General features: G+C 42.1%; 1 protein-coding gene across 4 annotated transcripts in view; it reads left to right on the top strand.

Annotated features, from left to right (window-relative positions):
* Positions 1-20,088, top strand: part of DOCK10 (dedicator of cytokinesis 10) — a 279,722-nt gene extending 259,634 nt beyond the window's left edge. For 3 of the 4 annotated variants that reach the window (XM_030802799.1, XM_030802797.1, XM_030802800.1), the window contains exons 51-56: positions 6,231-6,377; positions 9,449-9,659; positions 11,583-11,773; positions 13,963-14,063; positions 14,259-14,397; positions 19,335-20,088. In XM_030802799.1, coding sequence (XP_030658659.1) covers positions 6,231-6,377; positions 9,449-9,659; positions 11,583-11,773; positions 13,963-14,063; positions 14,259-14,397; positions 19,335-19,451 — 906 coding nt within the window. In that variant the 3' untranslated portion in view covers positions 19,452-20,088. Of the gene's footprint in view, positions 1-6,230; positions 6,378-9,448; positions 9,660-11,582; positions 11,774-13,962; positions 14,064-14,258; positions 14,398-15,651; positions 15,728-19,334 lie in introns of all 4 variants that reach the window. The other variant, XM_030802798.1, reaches the window with a different exon arrangement.
* Positions 20,089-20,728: the final 640 nt, after the last annotated feature.

The following is a 20,728-nucleotide window of genomic DNA, read 5'->3' as shown; positions in this document are numbered from 1 at the left end:
CTAAAGGTAGATGTAGTCTGAAAGCCTTACATACACAAACACACACAGAGATAAGTATGGGTACCACGTATCTTAAATATATGTAGCATAGACTTGGTATTGTAGATCGTCTACTTATTTCAGGCCACTATGAGTTGCAGCTTATTAAGGAGACCAGAATGGTCAGAATTTTGGAAGTTGGAATGATGGCTATTGGTGAGCACCTCCCAAGATACTGAAAAAACTGTTTTTTCCGAAGGAGTGTCTTAGAGAGATGGGGGTCTATGGTGGTGAGCTCTGAGCATTCTCAGAGGGGATGGGACTAATTCCAAACATAAAAGATGAACCAGGGAATAAATCTTTACCCAATACATCTGGGTAAGTCTCCAGAGATGGAGAAAGGAGCAAGGTAAGAAATTTGGAGAACAAGCCATGTCCAAAATAACCTGCCAGTACCCAGAGCTCTGTGACAAAGGATTTTCTTCATATTATTTTGAGTCATATGAAATTCCCTATATTCAACTACTTTTTTATGTACAACGATGGCAACTTTATATGGTTCAACATAATTATTGTTAGTAAACCTGGAAAGAGAAAACATTTAATATCCACATATTGTCCATATTCAGCCCTACTTGTCTGACCAGTACATACTTTTTTGTAATTCTTTAAATTCCTTCCCACATTCATACCATACCAGCATTTTCTATGTTCATTTATAAATTTGGGATTATGGGCCCTTAACTCACCTACTAAAAGAATACTTGAAAACCCCTGTACTAAATAGACTGAGGGGGGCAGTGGGGAAGTATTGGGGGGAGCCCTTGCAAATGACCTAACTTTATTCTTCTTTCAGACTCCTCAGTAAAGTGTGCTGATTTTGCACCTGATTTTTTTTTTTTTAATGCTGCCGTACTCTCACTTGTCTTTATAAAAAATTCCAAGGCTGGGCGCGGTGGCTCACATCTGTAATCCCAGCACTTTGGGAGGCCGAGGTGGGCAGATCACAAGGTCAGGAGATCAAGACCATCCTGGCTAACACAGTGAAACCCTGTCTCTAATAAAAATACAAAAAATTAGCAGGATGTGGTGGCGAGCACCTGTAATCCCAGCTACTCGGGAGGCTGAGGCAGGAGAATGGCGTGAACCCAGGAGGCGGAGCTTGCAGTGAGCCGAGATCGCACCACTGCACTCCAGCCTGGGGGACAGAGCAAGACTCTGTCTCAAAAAAAAAAAAAATTCCAATCTGAGCTTAAAAGACAAAGTGTTTTGTTAAATCCTCTGACTGAGAAACTGCCTAAGCATGACACTCCATAAGCTCAAACCCAGCCGCCTTTGAACAAGGAGAACTAATGGAGGTCATCCTGATAAGCAGCAAATTAGAGCCTCATTCACCATTGCTCAGATGAGATTCAAATGCCTGTCTCAAGACACCACATGGAGAGTGAGAACTATGGGATTCAACAGGAGCAGACAGCACACATCACTTCACACTCAATGATAAATAAATACCAAGTAGACTTGAACATTCCCCCAAACGTGTACAGAATGAAGGTTCCGAAGATTTAAGATAAAATCTTGACTACTTGATTAGCATAATCTCCATGGTCAGAAATAATTTCTTATTCATAATGGTGCTTTATGTCCCTGTAAAACTTACCTTTTAATATCCAAGTTGACGTGTCTTGCAATGATGTTAAAAAGATTATGGAAATATGATATGCAATAGGCTCTTTGCCTGCACAAAGGCCTTTGGGTACATTTTTTTAGTGTCCCATGCAGACCACTGCTCTCATTTTATAGTTTTGGCTGTGGTATTTAATACTAATTGTGTCTGTAATGAGCCAGACACTAGAAAACAAGTTTAAAACTGATCGTTCATAGCAGGAACTTTAAAAAAATGCAAGTCTTGCACAACATGAATTGTCTAATGCAACACTCGGCATCAGCATCAATATGGAAATTTGACATACAGCAACCTATGCAAAGTGTCCTCCAAAGTGTCCCTGAGGTATTGATTTCCATAGTAATGAAACAGCAGCAGTGAGCAAACATCAACTATAATCAATGAAGTCCTTAGGCTCTAGTATTTAACATGAAAGCAAGTGAATACCCATTACATAACTTAAAATATCAGATGCCCCTAGAATTAATTAAGTAAAAGACCTGGGAGAATTTTATTCTATCCACTAAAGGCCATAGATTCCATAGTTTGCAGTCATGCCTATATGGGTGTACTTGCATCTCAGGATCTTAATAAAAAAGGAGTTCAGGGGAGGAGTGAATGTGCATGCGTAGTGTGGAAAACCACCATCTCCACTTTGGGACATGATATAGCTCTCCACCTATAGGAAAGTCACTGATCTAGGCCACATATCTATACCATACAGTTAAACATCATAATTGAGTTCAGATTTATATGCTAAGAGAAGCTACATGAATGCAGAGAAATTCATTCATATAGTTTCTCTTCTCTTAGCATTTAGCCTAGTATTGACATTTTCTGGCCTGTCTTTTGTATACTAGATTCCTCCTCAAATGCATTCTTCTCTTTGTGAACTTTGAATCAGTCTAATATAATGCCAGGGGCCCTTATATTTGACATCACAGTGATGATCCAGGGATATTGCAAGATTCTGAAGTACCTGCAAAAGCATCTGAGGAGTCAATGCTTTTAGTTGTCAGTTTATTGAAGTACAATTTACCATAATGTATTGCCTTAAAGTTTCATAATTCATACAGTCCTTGTTTAACTAGGGTGTGTTCTTTCTTGACCAGAGAAGATGAAGGTGTTTATTGCATTGCAAAATGACATTTTAAAAATCAAACTAGCAAAGGAAGTGCAGAGATCACATTTCCCATTGCCTTGAAATGCAGTCAGCTTATAACCTTGGGGCTAAAGCAAAAGAGAAACTGACCGTGGTTTTCGTCACTCTGTGTCCCTGTTTGTAAATCATTTGTATCATAGACAGAGCTGAAATTGAAGCCTTCCTTCAGATAGTGTCTGTAGCTCAGCGGGCTTTGCTTTCATAGTTTCCCTGCGTATAAGGTAAGCATGCATTCCAAACATTTTCAGAGCTGCCATTTGTCTGGCTTCAAAACTCTTTACAGAAACCCCAGTGGACAGCAGATTAAATGCTTTATTCTGCTCCTCCATCTCCTTCTTACTCATTTTACAAAACAGGTTTACATTTCCAAGCTCTTTAGAAAAAGGTTCCAATCACCAATTGATCACTTACCAAAATATTGAAATGAGCTTCAATAGACCTTTTATAATAAGAAAAACTCCATTGCCTAGGCAAGAGAAGCTGAAAATATGTATTTTCAAGCACTGAAAACTGAGTTAAGCTGCATAAAAGCCAGAACCCAAATTGCTTTATAGATACAGAGTTTTTTCATCATTGTTGTCATCACCACCAGCATCATCATCATTACCATCCTCAACGTAGCTAGCACTCACCAAAGGCCATCTGTTTACCAAGCATGGTCCTTACAGCCTCCCAGTAGGTTGCTGAGTCTGAATTTTCCCATCCCACAGCCCAAGGAGGAGGGATGAAAGAAAGTCACAGGTTATGAACAAGGCCGCAAAGGTCATGATGATGACAATTTTTTTTTTTTTTTTAGACAGAGTCTCACTGTGTCACCTAGGCTGGAGTGCAGTGGCTTGAACTTGGCTCACTGCAACCTCCGCCTCCTGGGTTCAAGCAGTTCTTCTGCCTCAGCCTCCTGAGTAGCCGGGACTACAGGCATGTGTCACCATGCCCAGCTAATTTTTGTATTTTTAGTAGAGACAGGGTTTCACTATGTTGGCCAGGATGGTCTTGATCTCTTGTACCTTGTGATCCACCCACCTCGGACTCCCAAAGTGCTGGGATTACAGGCATGAGCCACCGCACCCAGCCGATGATGGCAATTTTTACCTGCCTCCCACCACTCATTTTCTGCTCACTCTAGATTCGGAAATTCGTCAGGGGAAAAATTTTACAGTGAAAATGTGTCTTTGTACTAGTTTTCACACTATGGTGAAAAAGAAAAAATCTTTTCCTGAACCTTAGAGACATTTTTCTCCTTGAAATTGAAGTTGCAAATGTTGCTTTAGCTTTAGCCCCATGAGGATTCTGCCTGAAGGCTTCAGAAGCCTTATTTCTCTGATGTGTCAGTCTGTCAATTGTAGCCACTAACTCCTGACCTTGAATCAGACAAAACTCCACAAAGACAGCAACAGAAAAAAAAACATAGCAGGCTGGAAGTCATGTGGGAGTGGAGTCAGACCTCACTACCCCTACAAAGTCTACAGGAATGACAGAAGCTGCTTTTCATGCTTTCAACATCATACGACACTTTGTAGCAGCTTGGGGTCAAGGCACTTATAATTACTTGTATTTTGTCTTGAACATTTCTCAAAGAAATTGTTCAATAAAAGCGTCTTTATTTAAAGCCATGGACTATTTTCCAGTTATGCCTGGTACACATACGCCTTTTTAAGATGTGCGCCCTTTAAGAACTCTTTCATTCATCTGCTTGTTCAACAAATAGAGTGACCTCCTCCTAAAGACCAGGCATTGTGCTAAACACTGGGCATGCAATGTTGAAGACACACTTCCCGCCTTTAGAAAGCCCAAAGTCAATTAGGGAGATGTGCAAGGAAGCAGGCGATTACCTGATTGGCAAGAATTCCGCTATGGAGTAGACTTTGTTCACTGGCTTCCGCAAAGGTACAGCTACAGCCCTCTTAGAATACAAATTACCCTGTTAAAGATGATCCCATTTACATGCATGAAAGTGCTTTTGAAGTATAAAGCATCATACAGATGTGAGTTTAATCAATATTCTTAGATTGTCTCACATTAACCATGAAAAAATAATAGCACTGGAACACTTTGCCTATGCTTTTTTTAACATATAATTAATATTTTTAAATAGTCAAAAATGATTTTTTAATATGGCTAAGTTTCCTTTTGACGTCCAGTGTCTTCACCCAGACCTCAAAAGGCATTTCCTTATGGGTCAACTCTACAATCAGAAGAAACCAGATATAGCCTGTAATCCCAGCACTTTAGGAGGCCGAGGTGGGTGGATCATCTGAGGTCAAGAGTTCGAGAGCAGCCTGGCCAACATGGCAAAGCCCCATCTCAATTAAAAATACAAAAAATAGCCAGGCGTGGTGGCACACATCTGTAGTCCCAGCTACTTGGGAGGCCAAAGCAGGAGAATCGCTGGAACCCAGGAGGCGGAGGTTGCAGTGAGCCAAGATCACACCTCTGCACTCCAGCCTGGGCGACAGAGCAAGACTCTGCCAAAAAAAAAAAAAAAAGAAACCAGATATCCTTGGGTTCTTAACTCCGAACTTAATCTAGTATTCTGAGGCCACATGTATTCCACAGGAAAAATGCTTCAGTGTCTCTTCAAAGAGAAGGAATTATAAAGATTGCTTCACTTAGTTATCTTCAGCTAATAGAATCTTCCCTTCCCCCTGCTTCAAACCAGACAAATAAATTAATAGAGGCTAAAACCTACTTGCTCTTGTGGAATAAAAATGATGATATGGTTGCTATTTTTAATCCTATAATGTCTTCCTTTTCAAGAATGTAAAAGATCTCTTAGTAAGGTGAATTGCATGATTAAGTTACATATAGCTAAGTTTCAGGAGGTCCCTGAAGTCATGTTGATGTAAAGTTATTTTTTAAATCGCAGTACTTGGGAGCATAACACATGTAATTTCTGTTAAGACAACTATATAAAGTGTTGTGATTTTTCATCTAAGATTATGTGGGATGCACGTCAGCCCATTTAAATAGCTGTACATGCCATACAACATTTCCTATGTTAGTTTCAAAGACTTATAGGAGATCTTAGTAAAAATGATACTGACTGCTCTTTGAATGCTGCCAAAAATTGCTCCATATTTCATGTTCTACCCCAAGCTGCCACAAGAGGGCGTTCCTCCCCCAAAATATATGCAATTAGGTAGTACCGTTGAGTTCCACAAATAGAGAAAATAATATTTGTAAGATATTTCATGAGTTTCTTTGGCCTGGCTAGGAAATATTTACATTAATGTCTGATTATAAGAAGATATTTTATTTCCTCACTGTGTTTTCTCCTCCGATTTTGAATTTTATAGGGTGTTAACAATGGATTAGATGACAACCAAAAACTGTATATGTTTTTTAAGTAAATGGCTTTTTGTTTTGCTTTTGATTTATGATTAGCATTCTCTAACAAAATTGGTGGTTCATTATGTTCCATAGGGCTTTTTTGAAGAAGAAGAAGGTAAAGAGTATATTTATAAAGAGCCTAAGCTGACAGGTCTGTCTGAGATTTCCCAAAGATTACTCAAGCTCTATGCAGATAAATTTGGAGCAGACAATGTGAAGATAATCCAGGATTCCAACAAGGTAGAGGAAAATCAGTATTCATGCAAGTGCTAAGAATTGACTGAGTTTTTTATTCTTTAACTACATTAAGTTTTCATTTTCTGCCTGACGATGCAAAGTAAACTACCAAAACGATTTTAGATGTTTTGCTTGTTTGCCTATTGGTTGGTAATTTGAGGGGAGGAGGGTCAAAAACATTATATGTGTTTAGTTGGGTAACTTTTAAAAAGAGCTTAGTAAATTCTCTATGTCTCCATTGGTTATTTGCATTTGAATAGCAATCAAAGCCTGAAAGTAATTGGGCTCAGTGGTGGAATTGGAGAAAACAGCAAGTTGAAAATATTTATTCAGTTAAGGAAGTCTTCCTAGGCATATTAGTCAGGGTTCTCTAGAGGAACAGGACTAATAGAATAGACGTATATATGAAAGGGAGTTTATTAAGGAGTATTGACTCACACGATCACAGGGTGAAGTCCCACAATAGGCCGTCTGCAAGCTGAGGAGCAAGGAAACCAGTCTTGTGTCCCAAAACATCAAAAGTAGGCAAGTTGACAGTGCAGCCTTCAATCTGTGGCTGAAGGCCTGAGAGCCCCTGGCAGATCACTGGTGTAAGTCCAAGAGTCCAAAAGCTGAAGAACTTGGAGTCTGATGTTAGAAGGCAGGAAGCATCCAGCACAGGAGAAAGATGGAGGCCAGGGTCTTAGCCAGTCTAGTCCTTCCACATTCCTCTGCCTGCTTTTATCCTAGCTGTACTGGCAGCTGATTTGATGGTGCCCACCATCAAAGGTGGGCAGATTGAGGGAGGGTCTGCCTCTCCCAGTTCACTGACTCAAATGTTAATCTCCTTTAGCAACACCCTCACGGACACACCCAAGAACAATACTTCGCATCCTTCAATCCAATCAGGTTGACATTTAATATTAACCATCACATCAGCCATACCAATTTTGAAAACTGTCCCCTATAACAGAGGCAGACTTGCCAGTTACATTACATTAACCTTTGAACATTTGGTTACCCTCCTCTTGGCTCCAGAAAGCAAATACTTACCTCTTCTTTTAGATTACTCAGCATCTTCTTACACACTGTTGTTCAGTTAGCCAACCTCTATCAAATGCCTACTGAATGCCAAGCCCAGAAATGAGAGATGAGGCGCACAGGGTCTCTTCCTTCTGGAGCTCACAGTTCACATGAGGCTAAGAAGAGAAGGACCTGTGCAAACAGCCAATTAAATAGATTACAATAAAGTGTCACCAGGGAGTCAAAGTCCAAGTTGTACAAGGAAAGCTCAGGGCAGAGACCTCCCTTAACAGCTCATTCTTAGTTGGGCAGCATTACACAGAAGGGATGATGTTTGAGTTAATTTTCTGGAAGCAAAGGGCATGCTGAGAAGCCCAGCACACGCAATGATGGGGAGGAATGAAAGAGGGAGATATGTTTAGAGAATGGCAGGTCTTTGAATCACAGGTTGGATAGAAGAGTGTGGCAGAAGGTGGAGCTGGAAAAGATGGTTTGTGCCCAATGGCATACAGTTCTATTGGGCTACAGAAGAGCTCTTTTTTTTTTCTGACCTCTTTTACAAGCTTAAGTTTGGAGGCATCTGGGCATGAAATCCCTGAGTCTGGACAGAAATTTTATGAATGTGTTCATCATTCTCCTTTTTAGCTTGATGGCTATAGTCACCTTCCCCAGAAAGGCAGGCAGCTGAAACTACTGTGTTAGTGGCTCTCCTAAGTAGAAAGTATACACAGAGTCCCTGGGGCAGCGTGGGGGGAATGAGAAAATGCTAAATTTGGTATCAGAACAACTTGAGTCTTCATTCCACCATCCCACCACTTATGAGCTGATGATCTTAGAGAAATTAGCTGGTCACTCTAAACCTCTATTTTTGATGTAAAATGGTTACAGTTATACCCACCTTACAGTGTAATTAGTAGTAGCATTACAAATAAATTCAGGAGGTCCCTCAAATCTCTGGGACTGGATAGGCAGTAGATGGGTAGACAGATGGAGAAAATTGGAAGAAGTTTTAAAATTCTTTGAGGTTTCATTAGAAAAGAAGCTGAGAACTCCATCTCTTCCAACTCCAAAGGAGAGCAAGTGCGATTTCCTGGATTTTCTTGGTACCCCCAGCCTGTCTTCCTTGCTATTTGTCAAACTCACTCACCAAAGCACTTTGTTTAAAAAACAAAAATGCATGGGATGACTTGTTACAGATAAGAGAAGGAACCTGACATTAAAACTATAAAATTTTGCAATCATGTAATAGGCTCATCAGCTAATCTGCTAAATTAAACAAGGAACCTCCCTCCTCGGCACAAGCCCAAAGCCAGTGGCCCCAGTCTAGATACGTGGGTAAAATCATAGAGGGACCAAAAGATATTTTTTAAAAGTTTTCATTTGAATTACTCTCAAGAAGCTTGCATTCTAGGGCTGGGTGCAGTGGCCCATGGCTGTAATCCTAGCACTTTGGGAGGCCAAGAGGACAGATCTCTTGAGGCCAGGAGTTTGAGACCAGCCTGGACAACAGAGCATAACCCTCTCTCTACTAAAACTACAAATATTAGCTAGGCGTGGTGGCACATGCCTGTAATCTCAGCTACTAGAGAAGCTGAGGCAGGAAAATCACTTGAACCCAGGAGGTGGAGGTTGCAGTGAGCCGAGATTGTGCCACTGCACTCCAGCCTAGGAGACAGAGCAAGACCCTGTCTCGAAAAATAATAACAATAATAATAAATGAAATGAAAAATAAAAGAAGTTTGCATTCCAGGCAAAGGCGATTGAACATTCATTACAGAGAAGAGAGAAAATAAAAGACTAAATAACATGCCACAGCCAGGCACGTCTGGAAGAGCCTCAGCTACTTGGTATGCTGGCTCCAATTCCACCTCTACAGACCTGGCTGCTCAGCTGCAGTCCAGCCTTTACTTTCTCTGTGATCCTGCCCAGCTCTGAAATGATGTGACTGCCCATTTTTCTCCAAGGGGAGAGGCACAGCCTTCTCTGGATGCAAGCTAAGGGAATGGGAGCTTCCCGCTTTCAGGAGCACTCCAGGGCACACCACTCACTTTGCCCGTAATCTGTTAACACAGGTAAACCCCAAGGATTTGGACCCCAAATATGCCTACATCCAGGTGACCTATGTCACGCCATTCTTTGAGGAAAAGGAAATCGAAGACCGGAAGACAGATTTCGAAATGCACCACAACATCAACCGCTTTGTCTTTGAGACGCCCTTCACGCTGTCGGGCAAGAAGCATGGTGGAGTGGCGGAGCAGTGCAAGCGGCGGACGATCCTGACAAGTAGGTGCAGGCAGCCAGGCCACAGGTGTGGCACCTGTTCAAGCACAGGCCCCTTTATAGGGCTGGATCAGTAGGAATCAAGAGTTATTTCAGTCCTGCAGAGAAGTACCCAACATGGGCTAACTGGGAAATGTTTGCCAAGAAGAGATTTCCATCTCTTTATTCTCCATTAATAGAAGTCAACCAGAGGAGAAATTGTCAAAAGAGTTGCTTTGCATACCTGTTCCCTTAAGGTTGTAAGTGTGAAGGGTCATGGGGTCAGTGCCTTGGGAAAGGCACAAGGCACTCTGAACTTTCCTCTCTGAGTCTACCTTCACTCGCTTCAGGGTTAACAGCTCTCATCGTGTGCTTTGGGGCAAGATTGTAAACCACTCTGGGATTCAGATTCTTCATCTGTAAAATGAATGCAGATGTCGGTCTCCAATATCCCTCCATGTGCTCTCTAGATCTATACTGTGAGCTAGTCATCCTTTCATTTCCTCAACACATATTTAATGAGGCCCTGCTAGGGGCTGGGCACTGTTCTGGGTATTGGCAACGCAAATGAAACATGATTCTTGCCCTCAAGGTGCTCACAGTCTGGTAGGAGAAACAGCCAAGTAAGGCAAGAATTTCAGGTGAGCGGAGCAGGAGAAATGAAACAAGAGCACCCAGTGGGGGCTCCTAAGGCTGGCTGCAGGGAAGGTGAGCAAGGGCATTCTGGAGGAAATGATCAGTAACCCGCTTTGTGAGCTGGGCCATCCTGGATTAGGCTACAGCCTATCAGTAGCACTGAAGTCTAAACTGTGACAAGCATCTGCCTTCAGTAAATGTATCCAAAACTTTTGAAATAAAAAAGCCACAACAAAGCTATATCAATATATACTACTTGGTATAGATTTAGGCATTCTGTATTGTGGGTTAGTGTAGTTTTTACTTGAATTACAAGTTGCTGTGGAAGCTTTAATCTTTTCAGTGTTTAGAAATTCTAAAGGCTGGCCGGGTGCGGTGGCTCACACCTGTAATCCCAGCACATGGGAGGCATAGGCAGGCGGATCATGAGGTCATGAGGTCAAGAGATCAAGACCATCCTGGCCAACATGGTGAAACCCCGTCTCTACTAAAAATACAAAAATTAGCTGAGCATGGTGGCACGCACCTGTAGTCCCAGCTACTCGGGAGGCTGAGGCAGGAGAATCACTTGAACCCAGAAGGTGGAGATTGCAGTGAGCCGAGGTTGCGCCACTGCACTCCAGCCTGGCGACAGAGCGAGACTCATCTCAAAAAAAAAAGAAGAAAGAAAGAAGAAGAAAGAAAGAAAGAAAGAAAGAAAGAAAGAAAGAAAGAAAGAAAGAAAGAAAGAAAGAAAGAAAAAAGAAAAGAATTCTAAAGGCCTAAAACAGCCCTGAGAATGAGGGCCTCCGCTCACCTGAAATTCTTGCCTTACTTGGCTGTTTCTCCTACCAGACTGTGAGCACCTTGAGGGCAAGAATCATGTTTCATTTGCGTTGCCAGTACCCAGAACAGTGCCCAGCCCCTAGCAGGGCCTCATTAAATATGTGTTGAGGAAATGAAAGGATGACTAGTTCACAGTATAGATCTAGAGAGCACATGGAGGGATATTGGAGACCGACATCTGCATTCATTTTACAGATGAAGAATCTGAATCCCAGAGTGGTTTACAATCTTGCCCCAAAGCACACAATGAGAGCTGTTAGCAGTGAAGGCGGAAGAGCACACAGGTCAAAGGAGCTTGGGCAGAAGCTAAGAGGTATTAGACAGGATGGCGCCTAGCAGAAAAAGTAACTCTCATGCATGAAAAGCATGCAGAGTGGAAGGTGCCATGTGCCGTGAAATGATACATGATCCTCTGGTCCTTCAGGGAAACCCTTGACTCTTCACTAATCCTCAACCTTGAAATCCCTTTGTATGGCTTTTGTACAGCGAGTCACCTGTTCCCCTACGTGAAGAAGAGAATACAAGTCATTAGCCAGTCGAGCACAGAACTGAATCCAATTGAAGTGGCGATTGACGAGATGTCCAAGAAGGTTTCTGAGCTTAATCAGCTTTGCACAATGGAAGAAGTGGACATGATCAGACTGCAGCTCAAACTGCAAGGAAGTGTCAGCGTGAAGGTGAGTAAGCATTGCCCAGGCCTGAGATGCACATGGCCAATGAAACCGGGTGTAAAATGCCCTGGGAGCTTTGTTTACAAAGAACAGAAGAAACATTTTTCTGTTTGTGAGAATAGAACACCTTTATCTGGGTCTTTAAAATGGCTTCTAGTGGTCAATGTGCACTGATGTTACTCAACACCTGTAGACAGGCCTTTCTTAAGTTTAGCCAAAATAAAATGTATTCTTCCTCCACCTTGCTATCCCATCTTCTATGGATAACTGTGTTCTATTTCTGTATACTAGCAAATGAATTAACTAATGAAGAAACACCACATTGTTGTACATATCTGTCATTAAGAGCCTTAAAAAGTGTTCTGAAACAGATCCAAAAAAGAATGATTACTACTAGTTCATAAAAGGTGCATGCATGTTTATCTGTCTGGCAGAGTTGTGACAGGAAGGAGATGGCATGCTCAGTTAGTGATTGAGGAGGATAGAGTAAATAAACTGTTCCCAAAAGTGTGTGCGGCATTTGGGAAAGCCAGAAAAGGCTGGCAGAGGGACTGGCAGCACTCAGGCGGTATGACCACCCTAGACCTGAAGATGCAAGGAGAGGAGGGTTAGTGGACGCAGACAGAGGAGCTGAGAGGTCCGTCTGATGACAGACAAGTAGACAGGAGTGGCTTCAGGTAGCGATAGGGAGGCTTCTGCAAGGAGGAAGCCCTGGGGCTTAGTACTCTGACCAGGGCCAGGCAGGTGGGGTGAGTAAGGCACTCACCTTGGGCACAAAATTAAAGGGAGCCCCAAGTAACTCAGGAGTAAGGCATTAATTTTTATTTATTATATTAATAAATTGATGCTAAGTATTTATAATGAATAAAGTATTAAATTTTAAAATAAAAGATGATCAGTAGTAGCACCCTGCACAGCTATATTGGACTGTGACACTGACTGTGACACTATATTGGATCCTGACACTGACCACACTGTCCCCTTCCCTACCTCCTTTGTCTGTGTCCCCCATGGGCTGAGAAGGCCAGAAAGCAAGAGAGCCATTGTCCTATCCCATACAGGATGACTTCCCTAGGCACATAGCTGAGTGGAGGGAAATGGAGATTGGATCTGCAGAAGCAAAAGATGGTACACCCAGTACCAGTGACTGCATCTGCCACACTGGCCATGCCTGCTGGTCACAGGCCCCTGAAGTCAGCTTCCTTCTTCTTTTACCTTTTTCCTTCCCAAGCCTGACAGCCACATTAAAAGCTTCTATGCACTAAGGGATATGGACTCCTGCACAAGTGAGGCCATCCGTGTGCATGAGCATGAATTGAACCCAGCACTGTGCATTCATTCAGCAAATCTGATAAATGCCTCCTTGAGCCAGAATCTAAGCCAGACCATCAAATGGAACCCAGTGAAACAGTGATTCTAGGGCAGTGCCCACACCACTACCACTGTGGATTATCCCTTCATAATAGTATGTGTTTATTTGAGTGTTAATAGAAAAAAAAACTAGCACTTCAAACATTTGATTTCACAAACATTCAATTTAAATAAATATATTGGAGTTAATAGAAGTGAGTCTAGTTTTAAAAGCTGTTAAGGAAACAGCAGATTCGGCGGGTGGTTCATGCCTGTAATCCCAGAACTTTGAGAGGCCGAGGTGGATGGATTGCCTGAGGCCAAGAGTTCCAGACTGGCCGGGACAATGTAGTGAGACTGCCCCCCTTCCCCCATCTCTACAAAAACTTTTTTTAAAAAATTAGCCAGGCATGGTAGCAAACACCTGCCGTCCCAGCTACTTGAGAGGCTGAGGCAAGAGGATTGCTTGAGCCCAGTAGTTTGAAGCTGCAGTAATCATGCCACTGCACTCTAGCCTGGGCAACAGAGTGAGACCCTGTCTCTAACAAAGAAAAAAAATAGCAATTCAAGCAATGTACAGATATGGCAAAAAAAAAAAAAAAAAGGAAGGGGTTGGCAAAGGACTGAAGTTTGGGAAGTTTGCTAGTGAAAGGTAGAGCCCAGACTCATGCTTTATTAACAAGTTGGAGGACAGCAGCTAAGTCAGGTATACAAGTGAGTGGACTAGAAGGCAGGGTGTGAGATTGCTGTACCACACCATTGGTGCACAGTTGCTACTCCTTCCAACTGTGGAAAAGGCTCCATGCAGAAGGTAGATGATCCTTCACCAATTTTCTTCTCAACAGGTTAATGCCGGGCCAATGGCCTATGCACGAGCTTTTCTTGAAGAAACCAATGCAAAGAAGTACCCTGACAACCAAGTAAAGCTTTTGAAGGAGATCTTCAGGTAAGCTTCTCCTTGTTGGGATGTTCTTCCTTGAACTTCCTCAGACAGGGAGTCCTCAATCCCCCAAGAATCCATCAAACCAAAACTCACTGAGGTGGCAGAGTCCGTCAGCAGCCTGACTCTGAACTCACAGTCACTGAACTCAATGCCACTTCCGAGGGCTGGTTTTTAATTTGTTTAATGCTGTTGCTAAAGGCAATTTGCAGATGCATGTGGGCAGGCCCTTGACGTGAATGAGCGCCTCATCAAAGAGGACCAGCTGGAGTACCAGGAAGAACTGAGGTCCCACTACAAGGACATGCTCAGCGAACTCTCCACAATCATGAATGAGCAGGTGAGCGCTCCTTGGTGCACACGCGCTATCAGTGGACAGAAAGTCCCTTTCACTCCCAATGCCAGAAGGACAGGAAAGAGGCCCTTTTCTTGCTGCAGAAATCACTGCATCAGCACCATGGTGCTGATCTGTTCTCTCTCCTGTACACACCACCTCGTGCCCCAAAGCAGAGGTCAGGCTGGGGGAAAATCTATAGAAAAAGATTATGAGAACCTAGATACTTTCCATAGTCCACATGAACCCTTGGTTTTCTAGACTATGTGAGTCCCATTAAACACTGGGTGGCATTCCCATGAGGGTTTGCTGCCACCCTCCGCCATCCCTGGTTGAGGACCTCACAACCCCGAGGCTGCGATGTGGAGTCCACAGTTGAGGGGGTCTCTGCTCTATACTCACGATGAACCCCAAGACTAGTCATGGCTATTTACCCCCAAGACTGCCTTTACGGAGGCTGGGCCTCCTGCAGATGTGCGGAATTCAGATAAAACTCAACCACCCACCCCACAAGCAAGTTATCCGTGACGTCTGGGATGTGTACAGCATGTTCTGTAAGGCTGCACACAAAATGTGGGCATTCAGTCATCTCGGTACTTTTTGGGTGGCTAAAAATCAACTGGTTGAAAGCCAAGTGTTGCTTCCTGGCCTAGTTCCTAGAATCCATACCTCCATACTCTACCTGGACATCTCATCACCCTTGCTCCCCTCCAGGAGTTAGATGTGTTCTCTACAGAAAAATTGAGGGGCAGAACTTGAATTAGTCTCCCAGTAGTGCTTCATACATGGTAGCCACCCACTGAAGATGCATTTCCTTTGTTTTCCTTAAATGGCCTGGCACTGTTAATACGACTCACAAACCATGAAGTGTGTTGTATGAATCTGTTTTTTCTAATTGCATTTCCCATATTGCTTCTTTTCGTTTTTTTCCATCTTCTTCCATCCTGATTTTTAACTCCCCATTGTAGCTAGAGAAAGAAATGGTTGACCAAGTTATATGGGAGAAAATGAATTGCCATAGATAGGATTCCTCGTGGAGGTAGTATCGGTTTAGGCTATTTGAGGGGTGACAGGAATTAAGTACTCAGGAGAGATGACTTGATAGAATGGGGAAAATCATAAATCTGGGAGTGAAATAAAAAGAACAAACAATGGATCTGAAAGTTCAGGAAGGTGGTGAAGGAATGCTTGTCTCCAACTGTAAATCACATCTCACCTAGAAACTTTGGACAAAAATGCTTTTCTCTTTTTTCCTGGCAGCTCTGTCGAGGTCCGTGTTTATACAGCTTCTGTTCCTCTGTGTCTAGTATTTCCCTCAGTACTGTAAGCAAAAGTGGTATGTTCTTCTTTCTTTATGTCTACTCTGTCCTTTGTGGCCTTCTGGTGTGCCCTCTCTTCCTAGCCATTCAGTCTCTGTAGTCACCTCCCTAGTAGCTAGTGCTCTCTAAGTTTTTATTTAATTAGAACAACTCCATTTCCATTTCAAGGTAGGTCAATGGGGGGAAAGCCTCATGATTTAAACTGAAGTTAACAACGTAGCTTTTAAAATGAAAACTCATACTCCAACTTCTAAAATATATTTGAACTGATTTGTTTCCAAAACAAAGATATGCTGTACCCAAAAGTGCTAAAACAAAAATATAAAGACAAGGACCAGGTGATTAAGGGGAGAGAAAAATCATCTCTTTTCCAGGAAACCTTTGCTAAAAGAAGCAAAACTTGACTCTATGCCTCATGGAAACTGACACAAAGAAAAGAAACTGATGAATTGCACAGGGCTTGTTATAGAAATAGATCTATAAAAAGATCTGTCCACAGGAAATATACACCTTCTCCTGGTTCTGAACTTCAACGGGGATTTGTCACCTAGGTCTCCATCTATAGGAATACCTTCACATACCTATCTATTCATGCACATATTCTGAAAACAGGTACATACAACATTACGATGAAGAAAAAAAATTCTATTGAACACTTAAAAATAGAAACAGGCCGGGCACGGTGGCTCATGCTGTAATCCCAGCACTTTGGGAGGCCGAGGCGGGTGGATCACCTGAGGTCAGGAGTGCAAGACCAGCTTGGCCAACATGGTGAAACCCCGTCACTACTAAAAATACAAAAAAAAATTAGCCGGTATGGTGGCACACGCCTGTAACCCCAGCTACTCGGGAGGTTGAAACAGGAAAATCGCTTGAACTCAGGAGGCAGAGGTTGCGGTGAACCAAGATCACATTGCACTCCAGCCTGGGAGACAAGAGCAAAACTGTGTCTTAAACGCTTGTAATCCCAGCACTTTGGGAGGCCGAGGCGGGCGAATCACGAGGTCAGGAGATCAAGACCACCGTGAAACCCCGTCTCTACTAAAAATACAAAAAATTAGCCGGGCGTGGTGGCGGGCACCTGTAGTCCCAGCTACTCGGAGAGGCTGAGGCAGGAGAATGGCCTGAACCCAGGAGGCTGAGCTTGCAGTGAGCCGAGATTGTGCCACTGCACTCCAGCCCGGGCGACAGAGCAAGACTCCGTCTCAAAAAAAAAAAAAAAAAAAAAAAAGGAAACAATTAGAATGGATAGCTACACATTAAAATATAAAAAGGAAATAAAAAAATAGAATTAATTATGTGTAAGCAAACCCAGATTTGGCTGCTGTCTGCTCAAAAGCCGAACACTGGAAGTGAGAGTTGATGGGAGGAAAAGCAGGTTTATTCAAAGAGCTAGAAAACATGAAGATGGTGATCCAGCATCCTAAAGTGCCATCTTAACTCGGTACACGTTGTAGGCTCTTTTTATGTTAAGGGCAGGGAGAAAAGAAGGGGGTTGAAATCAAGAAGTGTCTGATGACCACAGATATCTGGGCATGAGCAAGGGTCTGAGGAGGTTGCAAACTTCTTTGTCCTGGTCAGGTCACAACGCTCCTATAAATCTTTAAAAAAACATAGTCTTTAAAAAAACATAGAAGTTGTTTACATACTTCTTTAATCCCAGAGTTAGTTTTAAAAACTACATGAGGCCAGGTGCAGTGGCTCACACCTGTAATCCTAGCACTTTGGGAGGCCGAGGTGGGCAGATTGCCTGAGGTCAGGAGTTCGAGACCAGCCTGGCCAACATGGTAAAGTCCCGTCTCTACTAAAAATACAAAAATTAGCTGGGTGTAGTGGCAGGTGCCTGTAATCCCAGCTATTTGGGAGGCTGAGGCAGGAGAGTTGCTTGAATCCGGGAGGCGGAGGTTGCAGTGAGCTGAGATCATGCCACTGCACTCCAACCTGGGTGACAAAGCGAGACTCCTTCTAAAAAAAAAACTACATGATTGCTGTTTTTTCAGATTATATCAGTGCTCCAAAGTGATCCCAGCCTACATTCAGGAATGAGTAAAGGCCCCATGATTAAAATTAAAAAATGTAGTTATGTTCGTCCTTCTGCTGTTTCAGCTACATATGCAATTCACTCCAAAAGTGTCTAGAAAAGTATTAGCTAGAGGAGTATTTTGAAGACATCTAGTTAATGAAGGAACCTTCAGTATAAGGAAAGAGACAAGACAAGATAAAGTGGATGCTACTGTGTAAAATGGAGATGTTGAGATAAAGTAGTTTGAGTTGTCACTGACCAGCAGGTAATAATTGCTTTTATAGGTGCCAAAATTCCATACTGTTTATAGTAAATAGCAAAAAACATGAAAGCCTTCTTTGAGGCCAAAGTAATGCATAGAAGCATTCAGTTTAGGCATCAGTATAAGATGCCCATTTGGAGTCTGTTTCAACATTCAGTAAGAATAACAGCAAAGTGAAATCAACTGTGATGATGGGTATCCAATAGAAAATACAGAGAAAGGAACAGACCTAATCTGGTGTGATGCCAAGCAAAGGTATACTGCACCTGGAGTCTACTCTTTGAACACATCATCAGCCAGATTATTAATTCAGAGCTTTGTGATATTGATCATAAGGAGAATTTATTAGTAGTATAGGATGCACTCAGCTGAGTGCTCTTTGGGGAACAGAAGTAGCGATTCTATCTTGGAAGAGTAGAGATGAAGGTCATGGCACAGTGGGACAATGTGTGAAGTTAGTGGAAAAATCTTCACAATTATTTGTACAGAAATCTCTTCTGTACAAAAATATATTTTAAAAGTATCTGGAGTTTCTGTTGTTATTATGCTTACACGTCATTATTTGAACAATCTGATAAAGTATTTTTTAGGCACACTAACATTATTTTCAAAATTAAAATCAGGTCAAGACTTTTTTTTTTTTTTTTTTTGAGACGGAGTCTCACTCTGTCACCCAGGCTGGAGTGCAGTGGTGCTATCTCGGCTCACTGCAAGCTCCGCCTCCTGGGTTCATGCCATTCTCCTGCCTCAGCCTCCCGAGTAGCTGGGACTACAGGTGCCCGCCACCACGCCCGGCTAATTTTTTGTATTTTTATTAGAGACAGGGTTTCACCGTGTTAGCCAGGATGGTCTTGATCTCCTGACCTCGTGATCTGCCCACCTCGGCCTCCCAAAGTGCTGGGATTACAGGCGTGAGCCACCACTCCCAGCCAAGACTTTTTTACTATATTTCCTTTTATGCAAACATTTAAATAAAGTTTCTAATGTTTCCCTTTTTTCACAGATGCTGACAATATATATTATAAACTTTTAGAATAGAATAAAATCCTAGAATTACTCAGCTATATTTGTAAGTTTCATGCAAACATTTATAAATTTATGTCAGATAGCAGAAGAGGATTGTGAAAATATTTTAACTTTCACCAAAAGTTAAAGCTAGCACATGGTCTTGGGGAAAAATTCTTTAGATCCACTTTGATATGTGTCTTTTTATAATTTGAATAAATTACCCTATGGGGAATGAAAACCTCTATTCTGGGTTTTAATTTTGTGTTTGGGATATTAACATTAACCTCTGCATTATTTTATTTCATTGCGTTGTGTTTTTTCCTGTTTTAAGATTACGGGCAGGGACGACCTGTCAAAGCGCGGAGTGGACCAAACCTGCACTCGAGTAATTAGCAAAGCAACTCCGGCCCTACCCGCGGTTTCCATCTCATCTAGTGCTGAAGTCTGAGGGCTCTGCAGCATCAGACCCACCAGACCCACCTCTAAGAGAACTTTCTGAATTTGCAGCTAATCTCGGGGAAGAGAAAGATAGGTTTAATTTATTCGAAGTTTTCATGGTGTTAATATTTTTGTTTACCTCGCTAGCTTCAGAATTTTGCCAACCTCTGAATTTGCACATTTTGTATAATTTTTTTCTTTGAGCAGTGTTGATCAAGCCAAGTTGAATATTTGCCATGAAATTCCAGTGAACGTGTAGCTCAAATGCAAACCCTAAGTTCGCTGTCAGTTATTGTATGGTCAGTACCCCAGTCCTAGTACACATATTTTAAAGGTTAAAGTGAATGTTTTTGTAACATTTAAGCAGATTTCAGATGTAAATAAAAGATTGTAAAATATACGGTTTTTACCAAATTTAAAAGATCCTTTTTAGTTAATACTATGACAGTACTAAAATATATGAATAACATTTCAGATGCCATTATATTAAAATATTTGTGTATGTGTACAAAAGTGTTGATAAATACTAATCTTTAAAGTTTGTGGGGTTCCTTTATTTGTAATATATGTGCTCTTAAAAGCAATGGGATGTGAAATTATGAAAGTATTTTATTGTTCATAGAAATAAAAAATACAGTTACTTTGCATTTGGTTTCCTCTTGAAGAGTGGGTGAGTTACTGAGAAAAAATGGTTCATTGAACATCTACTGAATGCAAATCTATACTCAATACTTAGGATGCCTTGCCAAGAAGCCAAGAAAGCACACAAATCTCAGCTAAGAAGTTCCTCCAAAGATGAACTGGGTAGATCAGAGGTTTCCAAACGTAGGAGAGACTTAGAATGACTTGGGGAAAATATAATGAATCCGAATCTTAAGGTTTGTGGAGGTTCTCAGAGAGATCACAAATGTTCCATTTCTCTGCTGTAACCTTGTGGTAGGATTGCACTTTCCTGCCTCTTTTGAAGGCAAGCATGACCATGTGACTTGCTATAACCATTGAAATGTAGGCAGAAGTATCATGTGTTACTTTCAGGCAGAGGCTTCAAAGCCAGTAAGTAGTTCTTCCCAGCCCCTTCCCCTGATGTACTTACCTTTGATGTACCTGGAGCCCTGATTTACTTACCTTTGTGTCAGCCTCAGTACCCAAGAAACCACAATGAGCAAGACACACACACACACACTCCCTGCTAACGCTGTTGGTCATATAGTCTTGAGTGAGAAATACCATTTTGCTGTGTTATGATTCAGGATTGTTTGTTACCGCCGTGTCATGAGCTTATCAGAG

Source organism: Nomascus leucogenys, chromosome 22a (assembly GCF_006542625.1).
Source record: "Nomascus leucogenys isolate Asia chromosome 22a, Asia_NLE_v1, whole genome shotgun sequence".
NCBI classification, from domain to species: Eukaryota; Metazoa; Chordata; class Mammalia; order Primates; family Hylobatidae; genus Nomascus; species Nomascus leucogenys.
This window is presented reverse-complemented; position numbering and strand designations above follow the sequence as displayed.